The 20,187-nt window shown below is 42.8% G+C and overlaps 2 protein-coding genes across 2 annotated transcripts; one reads left to right on the plus strand and one right to left on the minus strand.

The window, feature by feature from the left end:
• Nucleotides 1-465: 465 nt before the first annotated feature.
• On the minus strand, nucleotides 466-2,905 carry LOC139369431 (synaptonemal complex protein 3-like). Its single transcript, XM_071108699.1, has 8 exons — nucleotides 2,767-2,905; nucleotides 2,591-2,663; nucleotides 2,424-2,458; nucleotides 1,564-1,681; nucleotides 1,314-1,413; nucleotides 1,091-1,189; nucleotides 894-998; nucleotides 466-531 (listed from the first exon to the last, which is right to left on the minus strand). The coding sequence occupies exons 1-8, from the start codon at nucleotides 2,879-2,881 to the stop codon at nucleotides 466-468; spliced, it is 711 nt and encodes a 236-aa protein (XP_070964800.1). The 5' UTR covers nucleotides 2,882-2,905.
• A 1,118-nt stretch (nucleotides 2,906-4,023) lies between these two features.
• Nucleotides 4,024-9,469, plus strand: LOC139370801 (DNA damage-regulated autophagy modulator protein 2-like). The gene is made up of 8 exons (XM_071110575.1): nucleotides 4,024-4,350; nucleotides 5,084-5,288; nucleotides 5,450-5,517; nucleotides 5,638-5,780; nucleotides 5,896-6,073; nucleotides 6,324-6,406; nucleotides 6,473-6,565; nucleotides 7,831-9,469. Exons 2-8 carry the CDS (start codon nucleotides 5,158-5,160, stop codon nucleotides 7,951-7,953), a joined length of 819 nt encoding a protein of 272 aa, XP_070966676.1. The 5' UTR covers nucleotides 4,024-4,350; nucleotides 5,084-5,157; the 3' UTR covers nucleotides 7,954-9,469.
• Nucleotides 9,470-20,187: the final 10,718 nt, after the last annotated feature.

Raw genomic sequence — 20,187 nt, forward strand, 5'->3', positions numbered from 1 at the left:
ACTGTGGGAAGCATTGGAGTCAACATGGGCCAGCATCCCTGTGGAACACTTTCAACACCTTGTAGAGTCCATTCCCCGACAAATTGAGGCTGTTCTGAGGGCAAAAGGGAGTGCAACTCAATATTAGGAAGTTGTCCCTAATGTTTTGTACACTCAGTGTATATTTACAATAACAGATGGTCTTAATTCCTGACAACATTTTAGTAACGAGAAGTCTTATGTTCTCCATAACCCCCCTCTCAATCAGGGATCAATTAAGTAGATTAAACATATGAAACCAGAACTCCAAAATATGAAGACAGAAATAAGAATTTCTAAGTGAATGACATCCCTCTTTGACTTAAACACTTTCAGTCTGGAACCCTCGGGTGACACAATGTTGATCTTTTGAATGAAGCAGTTCACAACAGAAATGCAATGTTACATGTACACAACACACAAGATTTCAAAACAGTTATTTGCAGATTACTGGATCAGGTAGATGTGGTTCCTGAGATGTTTAACACTTATCTGGAAATTGTAAAGTTCTATCTGAACAGGCAACCCAGCTTAAAGATATGTACACACAATAAGCATTTCGATGGAGTTGATTCTTCTCAGCTCCCGACATTCTGAAGATCCTACATCAGCATTGTCTGCATCAGCATCTGTTGCTGTTATTAGAAAATGTATTGTTCGTTGAACTAAATGAAATGTTCTAAATAGAACAGTTAAATAAGTATTTTCTAAATAGCTCAGTTCATGCTCATAGTGCTCATGCCCATAGTACGCTAATATTTTAAAATGGCACATATCAATTTGTATTCTTAGCAACGCTTCAGCTAAGCAAAGGGGTCAACCATCGTAAGGCACGTGAACAATGAGTTAGTAAATTGATCTGTCCTTTTACTTACTGTGTCACTGAGAATCTTTTTCTGAAACAGTGCCATCTCCTGGCGCAGCTCGCCCTGTGCAGCACCCTGCTGGCTGACATGGGTCTTCTCCATCGTATCAAGGCTCTACCAGCCCAGCAAAACAAGGTGGCATGAGAAAACCAGCTGAGACATAGATTTAAAATCACCATGTTAAAGAATACTATGAGATAATATACTTGGATGTACTGCTCCAGCAGCTGCTTGAGAGTCTTCAGTCTCTGGCTCTGGGAGGCCCTCTTGTGCTGAAACATCTTCTGCTGGTGCTGGAACATACTCTATGGGAACACATACAGCACCTACAGTTAGTTCTAAAAGATGCCTTATTTACTCCAGTGTTACTCTGTAAGTAGCTATAGAATAGAAATAGGTACACTATTTTCTGTCCTGACAGAGCATTACCAGTAGTTTCTCCTCATTATCCTTGGACTTCTGCACATCTGTGTCCCACTGACTGAAGACTGCATTGAACTGGGTGCAGTAATCTTCTGTCACTTTACTCCTGCGGAATTGATATCATACAAATCAGGTTACACACACACACACACACACACACACACACACACACACACACACACACACACACACACACACACACACACACACACACACACACACTTGCACCCTATTTTCACTCTACACATCTCATTACCTGTCTCTTTGTTGGACCCTCCATAACTGCTCAATCTTCTGATGGCTAGTCTTCACAGAGGACTTAGTGAACGTTTCCAAACGTTTGCGTTTTGCCAGGAAGGCTTTGTTGATGTCCGCTGGCAGTAAAGAGAAAAAGAGGCTCACAGATGTAATGCATAGTTCATTGATGAGAAACAATCGCTGTACCAATCAGTGTGCAAGGCCCAGTGGTGGAAAAAGTAACAAATTGTCATATTTGATTAAAAGTAAAGATACCTTAATAAAAAATTACTCAAGTAAAAGTGAGTCAACCTGTAAAATACTACTTGAGTTTTAAATATACTTAAGTATCAAAAGTAAATGTAATTAATAAAATATCAATATCAATAAGTATCAAAAGTATAAATCATTTCAAATTCCTTACATCAAGCAAACCAGATGGCACCATGTTCTTGTTTTTAAAATGTACAGATAGCCATGGGCACATTCCAACACTCACACATCATTTACAAACTAAGCATTTGTTTTTAGTGAGTCCGCCAGATCAGAGGCATTAGGGATGACCAGGGATGTTCTCTTGATAAGTGTGTGAATTTGACAATTTTCCTGTCCTGCTAAGCATTCAAAATGTAACGAAGTACTTTTGGGTGTCAGGGAAAATGTATGGAGAAGAAAGTACATTATTTTCTTCAGGAATATAGTGTAAAAGTTGTCAAAAATATAAATAGTAAAGTAAAGTACAGACACCCACAAAAACTACTTAAGAAGTACTTTAAAGTATTTTTACTTAAGTACTTTACACCACTGGCAAGGCCAGAGTATGAAATATAAGGATAGAAAGAGAGAGATTAGAGACAAATCTAGTGGAACACACAATACCTCCAAATCTGTCCAACATGGTCATCATATCCCCTCTGTGGAAGAGGAAGACATTTTATAGTTATTGAATGACAGCAATATCAACCCATGAATTAAATCACACAGGATAATACTGTATGTTCACCTCTGATAAATAAATGTCACTTTGTGACAAATGCTTGGCCTACCCTTTGGTGATGTCAATATCATCATCTGGCTCTGACATATGTTTCCTTCCTCTCAAATCCTCTGCCTCAACTACTGTAAAGAAACAATAAAGAAAGTAGACTATTAGATATTATGTCATGTATAAAAGCATGCACATTATTTTAGGCTACCCGTTTCCAGGACTAACAAATGTTACCTGGCAGGTTTTCATTGTTGAAACTCTCATTGAAGTCCTCCATATAGGGTTTGCCTGAGTTGGTTATATTGCCTTTTGCTTTGCCTTTCTGAGCATGTCCCTTGTGCATTGCCATTTCTTGCTGGTTGTCAATAAAGAAAATAAATGTGCCAAAGAACTGGTTCAAATGACAACTTTAGCCTACTGTATATGCTTGCTACCGTTAGCTAGCTAACAGCTAACCACTGTTAACAATCTAGTGCCAGGTGTGAAATCAATTTTACTGACCTATTTTCAAACAGAATAGGCTATCCAAGTAAAAATCCTTCTTTTGCTTCAAAATTTTGGTTTCAAACGTTTTGAAATATGTGTAAATATAGTCATGAAAGCTAGTTTAGCTTCGTCTGAAATAGCTAAACTTGGAGTAAAGTCACCAGTTGAAAATCTGGCGCGGGAAAAACGTTGCACGCCGATTGAGCGCGGGGACAAATTACATCACTTTGTTGGTGGATACAATGTTTGATTGGTAGAAACATCGATACAATTGTGTTATGAGAACCCTCTCTGGTGTTACTTTGTGTCAGCGTTGATATTCCCACTGTTAATGGCTTTTCAGTTGATTCCTTGGCCCACACTAATTGAATTGCACAAGCTAATGCTATGACCGGTATTAATACAGGATTTTCGATTTATCATATAATTGATCATAAATATGCAATATGTATACCCTATATGAAAAACGGATTGGATTTAGGCTGATAGACCACTCCAAAGGCTGCAGAATGAGCAGTGACGCTCCTCTGGATGTAAACTCTGTGGATTTGGAAACTAGAAGTGCTCCTGGGTAGAATAGACCAACCTTTTACTGAGACACAATGTACAGAAAATGGTGTACGGTATATATCCAATATGAAAAACGTACTGAACGTAGTGCAAAAGGAATGGACTAATTAACAATGGGATTTAAAAGTATTTTCAAAATATTTTTAAGTAGATTATTACAATTATTATTATTATTACTATTATTAATAATAGTAGTATTATAAATACGGTTTAGTTATTTGTATTACTGTTGTTACCATGATAACTATCTAGTAATCATTACTTTTTGCTGTTAACAATAATGGCAGCGCTATAATATTATTTGTGCTATAAAGTCGATTAAATGTTTTTCATATTGTTAAACAACAAAAATATTTCAGCATAAAATGTTATGAATTTCGTCAAATAGTTTTTTCTACCATCGTCACGGGGAGACTTTTATTTTGAAGGGAAATCGCCGAGGGCACAGCCTTTTTCTTGATACGTCTTGAGTATTGTTGCTGATGGAACGGAGGTCTCTTTGTTGACGTTTGCTACAGATCTGGGTATTATAATGCCACGCCTCTTCTGGAACACTAACAGGAAGTAATGAGCTTGTGATTTTAGTTGAGAAAGCGTGACCTAATTCCTCATCTGGGTCATGTAGCCTTCATTTAATCAGAGCGATCTAAAGACTAGACTACATATATTAGCTTTTTCTGCTTTCCCGCTGTTCATTGTTGGTCTTTTGTGAGACCGAATTTCGTGTGATGAGGTGACAACAAAGGAACCACTTTTTTGAAGGTACAGTTTATTGCCGCGTTCAAAACAACTGGGAACTCGGAAAAATACTAGGTCAAATAATGACGTCAGCTTTTCAGGTCGGAAAGTCAGAGCTCTGGAAATAGGCCCGAGTGTCCGTGTTTAAATTTCGAGTGGACTGACCGTTCGAATCAAGTTTTCCATTCGCAGCTCGTTTTTCTGCGTTCCCAGTCGTTTTAAATGCAAGTAAGTCGGAGATTTCCGGGCTCTCAATTGTTTTGAACGCAGCATCAAGCCTTCAAACTCAACTCTGGACCTGGAAGCCAGTTAAACTGCATTTATTCATTGTTCCCCTCTAATCAGGGACTTGTTTAGATCTGGGACACCAGGCGTGTGCAATTAATTATCAGGTAGAACAGAACCTGCATCTTGTTCACTCTACTTATTTTATTAAACAGTAGCGTGTATTGTAGCATCATTTCAAATAAGAATTTGTTCTTAACTGACTTGCCTCGTTAAATAAAGGTTATTTAAAAAATAAATACATTGTAGCCTACCAAATGTAACTAGCTCGCTCTGTATCTCAAGTCACTTGACTACATCAAGCCACACAACTAGTAGAGGAACTGAGAAATGCGATCACGTGGCAGGAATACATTGTAGTCTCTTGATACTGAGCTTTTATCCAGAATGAGGAAACGAGTGTGCAGCAGCTTCAGCTATTTTTCTCTGTGTGTGTATGTGTGTGGTGCCTCACATAATCCAATATCTACAGGTGAAGGCAATATACCAGCATCTGTGGTCTAACTTGGATAGGCTACTGGTGGTTTGACACACACAGCAGAGGATATGTGGTGGTTCCAGCAGGGTCTTTGTATTCTACCGGTGGCTTTGGTATTATGGACTGCGGCCACGTTCATCTTTGCTTACATCACTGCTGTGCTGCTGAAACATGTGGACCCACTGGTGCCATACATCAGGTCAGACACAGGCTCAACACCATCCTCTGTGCCTTTTTACCATTATACTTGCAATCACTTCACTTTATAAGTAGTAGACACAATTTTACATGTATTACAATTGTACATTACATTGTGATAGTGGGAGATTACATTTTTGATGGTCATGTTTCTGTTCACAGCGACACGGGGACGGTTGCCCCAGAGAGATGTGTGTTTGGAATCATGCTGGACATCTCAGCATACTTAGGTAACACCACCATTACCTCTCGGATTCCTCTTTGGAATCTAGCAATACATTTGAAACCAGCTATAAACCTGACTGAATTTGTGACTATGTTTTGATTTGTGATCGTGTTTGTCGTGGCAGGCATAGCCACCATGTACGTACGCTACAAGCAGGTCCAAGCCTTGACAGTCGAAGAGGAATCAAAGCTGCATAAACTCAACCTCTTGGGTTTGGTGCTGGGATGGATCAGCTCCTTTGGCATGTGCATTGTTGCTAACTTTCAGGTACCCATTGACACGTGTGTGTGTGTGTGTGAGAGAGTCTTGTTCCTGTTTGTTTTGATGACAGTATATGTAAATGTGGTACTATAAAATCATTCTCTCTCTCAACAACAACCAGAAAACGACTCTGTTCTCCATGCACCTGGTGGGGGCAATATTGACGTTTGGCGTGGGGGCACTGTACATCCTGGTGCAGACCTTGGTGTCTCTGTGCATGCAGCCTCACGTCCACGGGAAGAGCATCTTCTGGGTTCGACTCAGCATCGGAGTCTGGACCTTCGCCAGCATCATCAGCAGTATCCTCCGCTATTTCTGCAACAAGAAAATATGAAATCATGATTCGCTGTTGCTGATAATAGAATGTTGTTGCTATAAGACAATGCCACTCAATTACAGTGAATGGAAGCTGTGAACTCGTGCAACAAATTGCAAGGACCTCTGACAGCTTGTTCAAGATCCAAACGTTCTGAAATATTGCAAGAGTTGCCCTCTGTAACACAGCTCTAGCCCCTGCCTGTTGTGCTCCTTAACCTTCTCACCTCTCAGTGTTTGTGTCATCTGTCATCATGTACAGCAGTCTACCTGGAGTGGACGTGGCCCATAAACTGCACTGGATACCTGGAGAGACGGTCAGTAGACTTTGTGATAGTTTGTGTTGTTGTGCGTGTGTGCGCTAACAGCTCTGTCTGTTGCAGGGCTACATCCCTCACATCATCAGCACCATCTCTGAGTGGTCTCTGGCTCTCTCCTTTGTCAGTTTCTTCCTCACCTACATCAGAGACTTCCAGGTACCTAAGCTCTCCTCCTCACTTCACTCACTCCATCACTTGGACCAGACAGAATATATGTTCAAATCAGACTATTTGTCACATGCGCCGAATACACACCTTACTGTGAAATGCTTACTTACAAGCCCTTAACTAACAGTTTAGTTCAAGAAAGAGTTAAGAAAATATTTACCAAATAAACGAAAGTAAAAAATAAAATAACACAATACAATAACGAGGCTATATACAGGGGGTACAGGTCAGTTGAGGTAATTTCTACATGTAGGTAGGGGTGAAGTGACTATGTATAGATAATAAACAGTGAGCAGCAGCAGTGTGCTAAACAAATGGGGAGGGGGGGAGGGGTCAATGTAATAGTCCGGTGGCCATTTGATTAATTGTTCAGCAGTCTTATGGCTTGGGGGTAGAAGCTGTTAAGGTCCTAGACTTAGTGCTCCGGTACCGCTTCTCGTGTGGTAGCATAGAAAACGGTCTATGTCTTGGGTGACTGGAGTCTCTGACAATTTTTGGGGGCTTTTCCTCTGACACCGCCTATTATATAGGCCCTGGATGGCAGGAAGCTTGATGTACTGGGCCGTGCGCACTACCCTCAGTAGCGCCTTACTATCAGATGCCGAGCAATTGCCATACCAGGCAGTGATGCAACCGGTCAGGATGCTCTCGATGGGAACTTGAAACTCAATGTTGTTAATGGGGGCCTGTTCGGCCCGCCTTTTCCTGTAGTCCACGATCAGCTCCTTTGTCTTGCTCACATTGAGGGAGAGGTTGTAGTCCTGGCACCACACTGCCAGTTCTCTGACCACCTCCCTATAGGCCCTCATCGTTGTCGATGATCTGTTCACCACCCAATGCTGTGTCGTCAGCAAACTTAATGATGGTGTTGGAGTCGTGTTTGGCCACGCAGTCATGGGTGAACAGGAAGTACAGGAGGGGACTAAGTACACACCCCTGCCCTGAGGGGCCCCAGTGTTGAGGATCAGCGTGGCAGAAGTGTTGTTGCCTACCCTTACCACCTGGGGGAGGCTCGTCAAGAAGTCCAGGATCCAGTTGCAGAGGGAGGTGTTTAGTCCTAGGGTCCTTAGCTTAGTGATGAGCTTTGTAGGCACTAAGGTGTTGAACGCTGAGCTGTATTCAATGAACAGCATTCTGACATAGGTGTTCCTTTTGTCCAGGTGGGCTGCAGCAAAATCCTGTACCCCATAGCTCTCCAGGGCAGAAGATGGAGACCATGATTCTAACAACTGTTCTCCGTTTCCCATCTGTAGAAAGTAACGTTGCGGGCAGAGGTGGACCTACAGAGCAATCACCTCTACGATTCTCCACACTACAGCATCACTGCACAGGTCAACCAATCTGAGACCTCCCCACTGATGGCGGGGGGCATCTGAACAGGACAACTCCTAGTGGTGCGGTTGAGTCGAGCTGTAATTATGAACATATTGAATGGAATCAATGAGATATAGAATGTTGAGGGTGTAATCAACGAGCACTATTATAAACAGGGTGGTTCGAGCCCTGAAATCTGATTGGCCGAAAGTAGTGGTATATTGGACCGTATACCACAGGTATGACAAAACATATGTTTTTACTGCTCAAATTACGTTGGTAAACAGTTTATAATAGCAATATGGCACTTCGGGGGTTTGTGGTATATTGACAATATACCACGACTAAGGGCTGTATCTAGGCACTCCGCATTTGCCGTGGTATATTGGCTATATACAGCGAACCCCTCGGGCCTTATTGCTTAAATATACCGCTGAAAGACCTAATTCTCAGATAGTGTAAATTCCACATGCCCTTTTAAACTGACATTTTGGTTCTTATTAGAAAGTCATTATATTTTTATTAAACCTAAAGGGGATTGATCCACTGACAAGACATGTATTTTTTTTCAGTAGTCAGAACACAACTAACCGGTATACTATTCTCTACCAGCCACTCGATGGTGCCAAAGAATCGTCAAGATGTTTGTTTTGGCTTTCTTAAATCTAACAATGAGCATTTGTTGCGCTATCTTACGTTTGTCTTTCATGAGAATTGATGTCATTAGGTGGTTTACAGCAAGGCACTTGAACTAATTAACTAGAATATGATTTATTTGCTCTACCTTGCTTTTGGGATGCTAAGTTTAATTGATTTGAATGTTGCTCTCACTCTGTTAAAGTAGGATAATATAAGAATTGGGTTTGGCTGTAGGTTTGGTCATTAGTGAATTATGGATTTTCTTGGGATGCTTTTCTATTAGTTTTTATGTTTCTATTTTCCCCAATGATCATCTCTATTACCCATAAAAAAGTAATATGAATTTCCCTTTCCTGTAGAATGGATACAATATTGGTGAGATGTAAGGAGGTGCTTAGTACAAGATTTTTGGTTATTTGAAGATGTTTGTTTCTACTAAAAGTTTATTTTGTTACAGTATATAAAACATTTCAGCTGGCCACTTTTTGCCACTAGTTTCTATAACCGCAGGGAGGTGTGTGGAGGAGGTATTGCCATCATTGCTGTAAACTGGCCTGAATAATTCCATCAATCGGTTTCATGTTAACCTAATCACCTATGCAGTAACTACATAGACGCTTTGTTTGTTTCATTCTCATAAGAATGGAAAGCATCAAATTCACTGTTGTATATGAAGGCTTTATAACAGAATAAAACCTTTTACTTCTGACGCCGTTATAGATTAAAGCAATAACAAACAAGATAGTTATGACATTTATTGGTATATTGAGTCATTTACATCGTACCATACTATTATACAGTATATATTTAGTCATATATTTCATGAGAATGATACACACATCTAATTGTACTTAAACTGAATTGAACAAAAACATTAACACAATGTGTTGTGTTGGTACCATGTTTCATGAGCTCAAATAAAAGATACCAGAAATTTTCCATATGCACAATTATTATATATTTTTTTACATCCCTGTTAGTGAGTTTTTTTTTTTTTAATCCTTTGTGAAGATCCAGTTATGACAGAATTCGTACTCAAGCAATGAAGAGCTCTGCAGCAGTGTCCTCAAATTCCTTGGCGTCCATGTTACCCATGGCTGGCTCCGCTCCAGCCATAGCCTGGGCCAGCTTAGCTGGTGATATGTTAGTGCTTGCCTCCAGCTAGCGGCTAATCTTTGCATTAACCTCCATATAGGGATTTTTGTTGGTGTAGTGCAGGGTTTTTTCAACTTTTTCAGCCTGGGACCCAAATGACAAATTCTGTATTTTCCTGGGACCCAAGCTTATGAAAACATGCAACTATACATACATATCAGTCAATTTCATTGCCCTTAAGCCAGCCTAAAACGGGTGCAATAAAGACAAATAACAATTAAATGAAATATAAATAGCTATTCGTGTTTATTTTCCCCCATTAAAAACACTAGGTTGGAACTATTTCTGTTAAACTATAATAAATAATTTTCATTCTGAACTGGAATAACCTGATTGATCACATCACACAGATGTAAACCAGAAAACAAATACGAAGCCCTAATGAGAGGTGTGTGGCTGGTTGAAGTTTTCAACAAGCAGGTCTATTCTGTGCTCAGTTTTTGACAATGCAACCCTAAGGTCATGCACAGCATGGAGTGTTTCTGTACTTGTTTTTTAAGTACGCCAGAGTTGAGAACCCTGACTCATAGATATGTGGTGACAAACTGGATCAGAAGATCTACCGCTTTCTCAGTCAGGCAGGATACCACTTCCTGCTGTAGATGAACAACCCAGAACTGTGTTTTCCTCAAAAAGTATCTTGCTTCACATCAGTTTATTCCCGTTCAGAATAAAAATCTATTTAAAAAACGTGTATTTTAACAGCAATCGTTCCAACCTAGACTTGTTTTCACTAATAAGTTCTACAGTAAGATGTTCAGTAGGCCTGATAATTTTTCATCTTCATATGTACTGTTGCTTAGGGTTGCACTAGTTAGCTAGCATGCTTTGGCTAACTTTAGCTAGCTAGCTATTAGCTGTGTACAAGGGGATTGTTTGAAAGAGAAACTCACATCTACTACTATGAGAGATAGTACTCCCTTATTTCTGCTGATCATCACCTGTTATAAAATGACGTCTTGCTAGCTGACTTACCTTTCCACTGTCAAAGCACTGTTTGCTGAAGCATTCTGCCATTTTCTGAAAGAACTCCCTCGGTTTAACTGTCATGCTCAGTGTTGCCAGGGCCACCTCAAATTTCTAGCCCTATGACCTCTGAAAACTCGCACACAAGGCCTGAAAACTAGCCAAAAATATGTTTTCGCAGCAAGAGAGGAGTTGCCACATTTATCCATGAAATCCTTTTTCTATAACGTTATCGAGCGTTAAGGAAAACGTCATTTTTTACGACGTAGGCTAAGAAGCAAAATTAGTTTTTCCATCAAAGTAATGATTCTTGTAAATTTAAGAATATGTCGCAAGTCATAAGACAAATTGCCCTTTATCTCTCAAGATAATTTTCTATCAATGGATGACGATTTAACTTGTTTTGACTGCTATAATTGAGTAATAATGCCCTAGGAGGTGTGGTATATGACCAATATACCACGGTTAATGGCTGTTCTTTGGACCTAGCCCTTAGCCCTGGTATATTGGCCATATACCACAAAACCCCGAGGAGCCTTATTGCTATTATAAACTGGTTAACAATGTAATTAGAAAAGTAAAACGTGATTTTTGTATTTCCCATGGTACACAGTCTGAGCCCTGAATGCTGATTGGTTGACAGCTGTGGTATATCAGACGTATACCACAGATATGACAAAACATTTATTTTTACTGCTCTTATTACTTTGGTAACCAGTTTATAATAGCAATAAGGCTATCAGGAATCAAGGTAAGACCCAAGTGCCGACTGTGTGAAGTAACAATGTTTATTGTAACCACAGGGGCAGGCAAATGACAGGTCAAGGCAGGCAGGGGTCAATAATCCAGAGCAGAGGCCAAGGTACAGGACGGCAGACAGGCTCAAGGTCAGGCAAAGGTCAAAAACCAGGAGGATGTGGAGAAGAGAGACTAGGGAACAACAGGAGCTGAGACAAAATGCGGGTAGGCTTGAACAAACAAGATGAACTGGCAACAGAGACAGAAAACGCAAGTATAAATACACAGGGGATAATGGGGAAGATGGGCGACACCTGGTGGGGGGTGGAGACGAGGACAAGGACAGGTGAAACAGATCAGGGCGTGACATAGGCACCTCAGGGGTTTGTGATATTTGGCCAATATACCACACCTCTGGCTTCATTGCTTAAATAAATGTACATAACTATAGATAAATCCAACAGGAGAATTTGAGTGATGAAAGTTGGACAGATGATCTCAATCTCTGTGCAAGAAACACTTGGATGAACTTCAAAATACAAATGTTAGGTTATTTTCTGGCAATTGTGCCTGATGTTAAGACTACAAACCCCCCCCCCCCCCCCCCCCCCCAGCTGCAGAGACGCTATAGGAATAGAGAATAGAGCAGAACAGGAATATTACTTAGATTTCCATCAACATAAATTGATATTTTACTCTGCTCCAAAACCCCTCAGACAAAACAACACACAAACACAGCACTTGAGAGGAGCAGGGTCAGCTTCAGTGCCTTGCTCAACAGCACAAAGGTAATGAATGGTTTCTGAAGTCAGGGATCTTAAAAACCAGCAGTGTATATTATACAGTATGATGAATCAATTGTATATGCTACCTAGAGGGTGTGTGTGTGAGTATAGAGGTGCCCCCCACCTCCACCTGGGCTGTTAGAGCTGCAGGGACCAGCATGGCCACTGGGTCCCCCCTCCTCCACCAGGGCTGTTAGAACTGCAGGAACCAGCATGGGCACTGAGCCTCCCACCTCCACCCGGGCTGTTAGAGCTGCAGGGACCAGCATGGGCACTGGGTCCCCCTTCCTCCACCTGGGCTGTTAGAGCTGCAGGGACCAGCATGGCCACTGGTTCCCCTTCCTCCACCTGGGCTGTTAGAGCTGCAGGGACCAGCATGGCCACTGGGTCCCCCTCCTCCACCTGGGCTGTTAGAGCTGCAGGGACCAGCATGGCCACTGGGTCCCCCCTCCTCCACCTGGGCTGTTAGAGCTGCAGGGACCAGCATGGCCACTGGGTCCCCCTTCCTCCATGCTGCTGGGGCCCTGTCTGGGTTAGGAGGTCATAGGCCACGAGCACGTTGCTGCTGAAGGCAGATCTGGATACAGACACACGTGTATGTAGACATGCACAGGGACACATGGAAGCACACAAACACAGGACAAGAGCATTGTGTGTTTTCATGGTGAGATAAAATGAGAACATAGAGCTGATGCATTATATGAGTTCCACATCCCTCATTGTCCTAGTTCCATAGCAACTGGCCTGCCTCATCAGGAACTGAAAGTACACTACTACCCTTTGCCTCATTCTTTTGAAATATTAATATTAAGCAATAATATGTTTGAATAGAAATAAAATAAAAATGTGTATTTGTTTAACCTTTATTTAACTAGGCAAGTCAGTTAAGAACACATTCTTATTTACAATGACGGCCTACCAAAAGGCAAAAGGCCTCCTGCGGGGATGGGGGCTGGGATTAAAAATAACATTAAAATATAGGACAGAACACACATCACAACAAGACAGATCACACTACATAAAGTGAGACCTAAGATCACAACATAGCATGGCGGCAACACATGACAACACAGCATGGTAGCAACACAAAATGACAACAACATGGTAGCAATACAACATGGCAGCAGCACAACATGGTAGCAGCACAAAACAGGGTACACACATTGTTGGGCACAGACAACAGCACAAAGGGCAAGAATATGAACTTGCTGCACTTCCCCTGGTCTCACTCAGTAACTTTCCATGTACAAAGTTCCTATTCACCCTTCATTGACCCCTAACATAAACTCAGCAAAAAAAGAAACGTCCTCTCACTGTCAACTGTGTTTATTTTCAGCAAGCTTAACATGTGTAAATATTTGTATGAACATAAGATTCAACAACTGAGACATAAACTGAACAAGTTCCACAGACATGTGACTAACATAAATTGAATAATGTGTCCCTGAACAAAGGGGGGGTCAAAATCAAAAGTAACAGTCAGTATCTGGTGTGGCCACTAGCTGCATTAAGTACTGCAGTGCATCAGATTTGCCAGTTCTTGCTGTGAGATGTTACCCCACTATTTCACCAAGGCACCTGCAAGTTCCCGGACATTTCTGGGGGGAATGGCCATAGCCCTCACCCTCCGATCCAACAGGTCCCAGACGTGCTCCATGGAATTGAGATCCGGGCTCTTAGCTGGCCATGGTAGAACACTGACATTCCTCACGAATTCGACCATCACCCCTGGTGAGACAAAACCGCGACTCGTCAGTGAAGAGCACTTTTTGCCAGTCCTGTCTGGTCCAGCAACGGTGGGTTTGTGCCCATAGGCGATGTTGTTGCCGGTGATGTCCGGTGAGGACCTGCCTTACAACAGGCCTACAAGCCCTCAGTCCAGCCTCTCTCAGCCTATTGTGGACAGTGAGCACTGATGGAGGAATTGTGCGTTCCTGGTGTAACTCGGGCAGTTGTTGTTGCCATCCTGTACCTGTCCCGCTGGTGTGATGTTCGGATGTACCGATCCTGTGCAGGTGTTGTTACACGTGGTCTGCCACTGCGAGGACAATCAGCTGTCCGTCCTGTCTCCTTGTAGTGCTGTCTTAGGCGTCTCACAGTACAGACATTGCAATTTATTGCCCTGGCCACATCTGCAGTCCTCATGCCTCCTTGCAGCATCCCTAAGGCACGTTCACGCAGATGAGCAGGGACCCTGGGTATGTTTCTTTTGGTGTTTTTCAGAGTCAGTAGAAAGGCCTCTTTAGTGTCCTAAGTTTTCATAACTGTGACCTTAATTGCCTACCGTCTGTAAGCTGTTAGTGTCTTAACGACCGTTCCACAGGTGCATGTTCATTAATTGTTTATGGTTCATTGAACAAGCATGGGAAACAGTGTTTAAACCCTTTACAATGAAGATCTGTGAAGTTATTTGGATTTTTACAAATTATCTTTGAAAGACAGGGTCCTGAAAAAGGGATGTTTCTTTTTTTGCTCAGTTTACATTTCTTATACATTTAAAGTAATCAATACGTTCTAATATGATGACAGGACTAAGTGTACTTCAAGCCAGAATCCAACAGGTAGAAAAGTGGATGTTTCCCATCTTCATAATTGCATTGACGTCAGTGGAGTCATGTTTGTAACTTACACTATGTTTGACAGCCACAACTCAGGATAGTCAGACAGGGCAGACTACCTCTATCATTCAACAGGTAAGGCCCAACAACAATATGACCTCAAACACCTTATTAATGAAGCAGTACAACTGATTTGTGAAAGAAAATGCATTAGTCGTACACATCAGACCATGTTTATGGTAGCAATGTAGCAATGACCTATGTCATTAATTGATCTAATGTAAAACAATTCATTAAACTGAGAAATGACATGACCATAATCAGCAGAGTACCTTGTGAGCCACAACTCTGCGTGCCTTGTATAATGTTATAACTGCATTACAACAAATGCTTTATAAATGAGTTGATTGCTTTGTACTCTCGTTGATTGAGCCTCTATAGTAGCTCTATAACTAATACATCTGAATCTACAGTCCGTCTAATCACCCCTTTTTATTCAGACGGCAACAAGAGGAGGTATCAGATTAAGAGAAAAATAGTTGAGGACAAAGCAGCCTTGACAGCTGCCATTGTTCAACTTCACGAGCAGCAGGCAGAGTTTAGGCTCCCCATAGTGGATGAGCTGCTCAACACTGACAACTTTGTGTGGCCATGGGAGAGACTTGGCACCAGTATATGATTGCAGAAGGTATCTATTGTGAATATTTACCTTCAGCGTAGGCTGCAATCATTGCTGTTGTTCTGTTATATACCTCTGTGAGTTTACATCTCAGAGGTACATCGACAGACTGATGATGGTGAACAGAATGCAGGAGGAAGAGAGGATCCTGGTGCAGGAGATGAAAAGTTACTGGGGTAGTCTACAAAGACCAACGGAACCCTAGAGGCACTCTCCCTACAGCTGCAAGATCAGAGTAAGTTGAGGTTTATACAATTTTTGGACTGAACTTTTGGTCTTGCTTTACAAATACCCTCCATACTCTTTTGTGTAGTGGAATTGTAAATAATTTACTGCTATACATATGACTTTTAGGCAATGCAGTGGAGTTGTCAGAGGGAGTGAGGAATGGCCTTCTCTGCCACCTGACGAGAAGATTGAGTGAACTGACACAATACCAAGACAACACCTACCACAAGCTGATTTTGATGACTGATGTAGATGAAAACTCAGATGAAGATAGAAGTCCTATTGCTGAGAGCTCAGATGACGACTGCTATGCTTTCTGAAATCATACACCCCCCCTGCCTCTTTCTCTCGGTCTCGCTCTCTCCCGCAGGAGAGGGAGAAAACCACCAACATCTCCCTCGGGAGCAGCCTGCCACCATCTCCCTCGGGAGCAGCCTGGTCTCCTGACGTTGACCCCTGGCCTTCTGAACCGATCCAGGGAAATGTAATTTGCCTGTTGATGCGCTAGTAGAGAAGGAATGTCTAATTTCAGCACATGCTATGTTTCCTCACCTCCTCCGTTTCTTCCGGTCTTAGAATATGGCGACATCATCAGCAACTCAGAATGTTGGTTGAGGACCTTTTTACTGAGGAATGTGGATGTTCTTCATGATAGTTTTTTTGTATTTTCTCTGAGTATTTTCTATGCTGCCATGATTGTGATTTTTGTGTAATTGTAAGTTGCAAAAGAGTCCTTGTTCTCAATGGAACTGCTAAAATTAATAAATATATGCATTAAGCACTAACAGCTCTGTGTGATATTCAATTCTGATCTTATCTCATCGCTGCAACTCCCCAACTGGCTTGGGAGAGGTGAAGGTCGAGTCATGTGTCCTCCAAAACATGACCCGCCAGACTGCGCTTCTTAACACCCGCTCGCTTAACCCGAAAGCCAGCCGCACCAATGTGTCGGAGGAAACACTGTTCAACTGACGACCGAAGTCAGCCTGCAGGCGCCCGGCCCACCACAAGGAGTCACTAGAGCGCGATGAGCCAAATAAAGCCCTTCCGGCCAAACCCTCCCCTAACCCGGACGTTGCTGGACGAATTGTGCGCCGCCCAATGGGACTCCCGGTCACGGCTGGTTATGACACAGCCCGCGATCGACCCCGGGTCAGTAAGGACGCCTCAAGCACTGCGATGCAGTGCCTTAGACCACTGCACCACTCGGGAGGGCACAACATCACCTTTCTAATATGTCACTTGCCAAATCTAACAGTAGCCTATCACTCGTTTTTATGTTTGACTTAAAAATCAGTTAACGGTGCATCAATGAAAAATGCACTGTTGCCCAACCCATACAATTCAGCAGTGCACTGTACACTACACCATAATTTCAAATGGTAGGACATTGAGGCTCTTTCCATGTGTCCTATTGAAGCTTACTGGCTGATGAAGGACAATAATGTATTATGCCTATTTACAGCAGCATATGAATTAACAGTTATTTTACCAGAGTTCATTGCTGTCCATTGATAGATTCATGGCATTAAAATAATATAGAATTTTACAGTATACAGTTCAAACGTTAGCCTACTATGATAGGCACCTGGCACAACGCTGATTGATGTCGGTTCAAATGTTATGAGCAGTGAGCCTATCTATTTGTTATGAGCAGTGGATTGGTCTGAACTGTTGCCTAGGTTTTAACTTAGACGATTTGTGTATATAATCCTTTATGACCATATGCACCTCTGATTAATTATGATTGACTATGCGCAAAAGTAAATGGAATTGTTTTCGCACCCACCATGCATCATGTGGATAATGTTCATGTGGGGTAAAATGTGTATATTTTGGGATGTGAGCACTCAGTCTGTTTGACCAGGCGAGTTTCAGATCAAAACGTTGTCAAAAAGCAGTGAAGTGGGAGCATAAACAGTGTGTGGGCCTTCCTGTTCTTTTCAAGTATTCTTTATTAGCCTAGCACCTACGTTTAAGGACCACAACATTTCCTATAGACGGTATATGCTCACGCCATTGTTGTTGGGGTACGCCCACACCATTACAAAACACAGAAACGCTGCTTTTTAACATGCTTCATTTTAAAAAATGGGAAGAAAATCTATTTCACTCATATTGTTATTAATTATAGAACATATTTCAAAGAATTCTGGGAACACTGGATAAGTTACTTTAAGTGTCGCTTTGTCTTTAGCACACATTCAACAAGTTGGCATTTGCACAATCAAAATAACTGTCACGACTTCTGCCGAAGTCGTTGCTTCTCCTTGTTCGGGCGGTGCTCGGCGTTCGACGTCACCGGTCTTCTAGCCATCATTAATCCATTTTTCATTTTCCATTGGTTTTGTCTTGTCTTCCCACACACACTGTTTTCACCATTCATTACCTGTTGTGTATTTAACCCTCTGTTTCCCCTCATGTCTTTGTCAGAGATGGTTTATTTGTCAGTGTAGTGTGTTTTTTTTTGTATAGGTGCGCGACGGGTCTTCGTACCCCATATTTGTTTATATTCATTTTTCTATTTAGTGTTATGGCGCATGTTACGTGGACATTTATTAAAAGACTCCATTTTACACTCCGTTTGACTCTCCTGCGCCTGACTTCCCTGCCACCTATACACATATATCTGACAGAATCTCTGACCAATATATATGAAGTCAGCAGGAGAGGACACTACGCTCATGGACCTCCGGGAACAAGCGGAGGAGATTGACTGTTTAAGCTCCTTCATGGATCGCATTGTCCAGAATATGGATCGCTGGGAGAGACAGGGAGTTTCTCCAGCGCCACCACCACAACCGGAATCTCCCTTGACCGCTTTTTCTCCTCCGGAACCGAAGATCCATTTATCCCTACCCACGGGATACAACGGAGATACTGCCGGCTGCCAGGGTTTCCTCCTTAAGCTGAACTTGTATCTGGCTACGGTCTCCCCAGTACCATCTGACCGTGAGAAGAGTTACGCCCTCGTCTCATGCCTCACCGGGAAAGCCCTGGAATGGGCCAGCGCTGTGTGTAGAAGCTGCGTTGGACCATTTTGCGGAGTTCACCCGCCAATTCCGGATAGTATTCGACCATCCACCCGAAGGCAAAGCAGCGGGTGAGCTCCTCTATCATCTGAGGCAGGAGACGAGGAGTGCACAGGAGTTTGCTTTGGAGTTTAGGACCTTGGCTGCCGGCGCTGGATGGAGCGACAGAGCCCTGATCGACCATTACCGTTGTAGTCTATGCGAGGACCTCCGTCGGGAGCTGGCCTGTAGAGACACCACCCTCACCTTCGACCAGCTTGTGGACATGTCCATCAGGCTGGACAACATGCTGGCTACTCGTGGACGTCTAGATCGGGGTCTGGTTGTTCCATCCTCCTGCACCCTCTCTCCCGAACCTATGGAATTGGGAGGGATGGTGCGCAGGGAGACCAGAGGGGGTTCCCGCTCGAGCACCATTCATGGTCGCAGAGGGCACACTGCTGGTCGGTGCCGGGTTGGTTTCTCTGGGAATAGAGAAGGCAGACAGGGCATTCTGGCATCACCCCAGGTGAGTAGGCACCATTCTCATCCAGAGCCCTCTGTTGCACTAATGTTTGTCTCGGTCTCTTTTCCTGATTTATTTATTTATTTTTTCCCCCTGCATTCCCAGTATAAGGCGCTAGTAGATTCAGGTGCGGCTGGGAATTTCATTAATAAAAGTTTAGCTCATAGTTTAGGGATCCCTATTGTTCCTGTGGATATGCCTTTCCCTATTCATGCCTTAGATAGTCGACCATTAGGGTCAGGGTTTATCAGGGAGGTAACCGCACCTTTGTGTATGATAACGCAGGAGGGTCACAAGGAGAAGATTAGTATTTTCCTTATTGATTCTCCTGCGTATTCTGTGGTGCTAGGCCTACCCTGGTTAGCTTGCCATAACCCCACTGTTTCTTGGCCACAGAGGGCTCTCACGGGGTGGTCGCGAGAGTGCTCAGGTAGGTGTTTAGGGGTGTCCGTTGGTGCTACTACGTGGAAAGTCCAGACCAGGTCTCCACCGTGCGCATTCCCCCCGAATATGCCGATTTGGCTCTCGCCTTCTGTAAAAAGAAGGCGACTCAATTACCACCCCATCGACGGGGGGGATTGTGCGATAGATCTCCTGGTAGACGCTGCATATCCCAAGAGTCACGTGTATCCCCTGTCGCAAGCGGAGACGGAGGCTATGGAGACATACGTCTCTGAATCCCTGCATCAGGGGTTCATTCAGCCATCCATTTCACCCGTCTCTTCGAGTTTCTTTTTTGTGAAAAAAAGGAGGGCGGTTTACGCCCGTGCATTGATTATCGAGGTCTTAATAAAATCACAGTGAAATATAGTTACCCGCTACCTCTGATCAATACGGTTATTGAGTTAATGCACGGGGCACGTTTTTTCACAAAATTGGATCTCAGGAGTGCGTACAATCTGGTGCGTATTAGGAAGGGTGATGAGTGGAAGACGGCATTTAGCACCACCTCAGGTCATTGAGTACCTTGTCATGCCATATGGGTTGATGAATGCTCCATCAGTTTTCCAA

Source organism: Oncorhynchus clarkii, chromosome 17 (genome assembly GCF_045791955.1).
Source record: "Oncorhynchus clarkii lewisi isolate Uvic-CL-2024 chromosome 17, UVic_Ocla_1.0, whole genome shotgun sequence".
Lineage (NCBI taxonomy): Eukaryota > Metazoa > Chordata > Actinopteri > Salmoniformes > Salmonidae > Oncorhynchus > Oncorhynchus clarkii.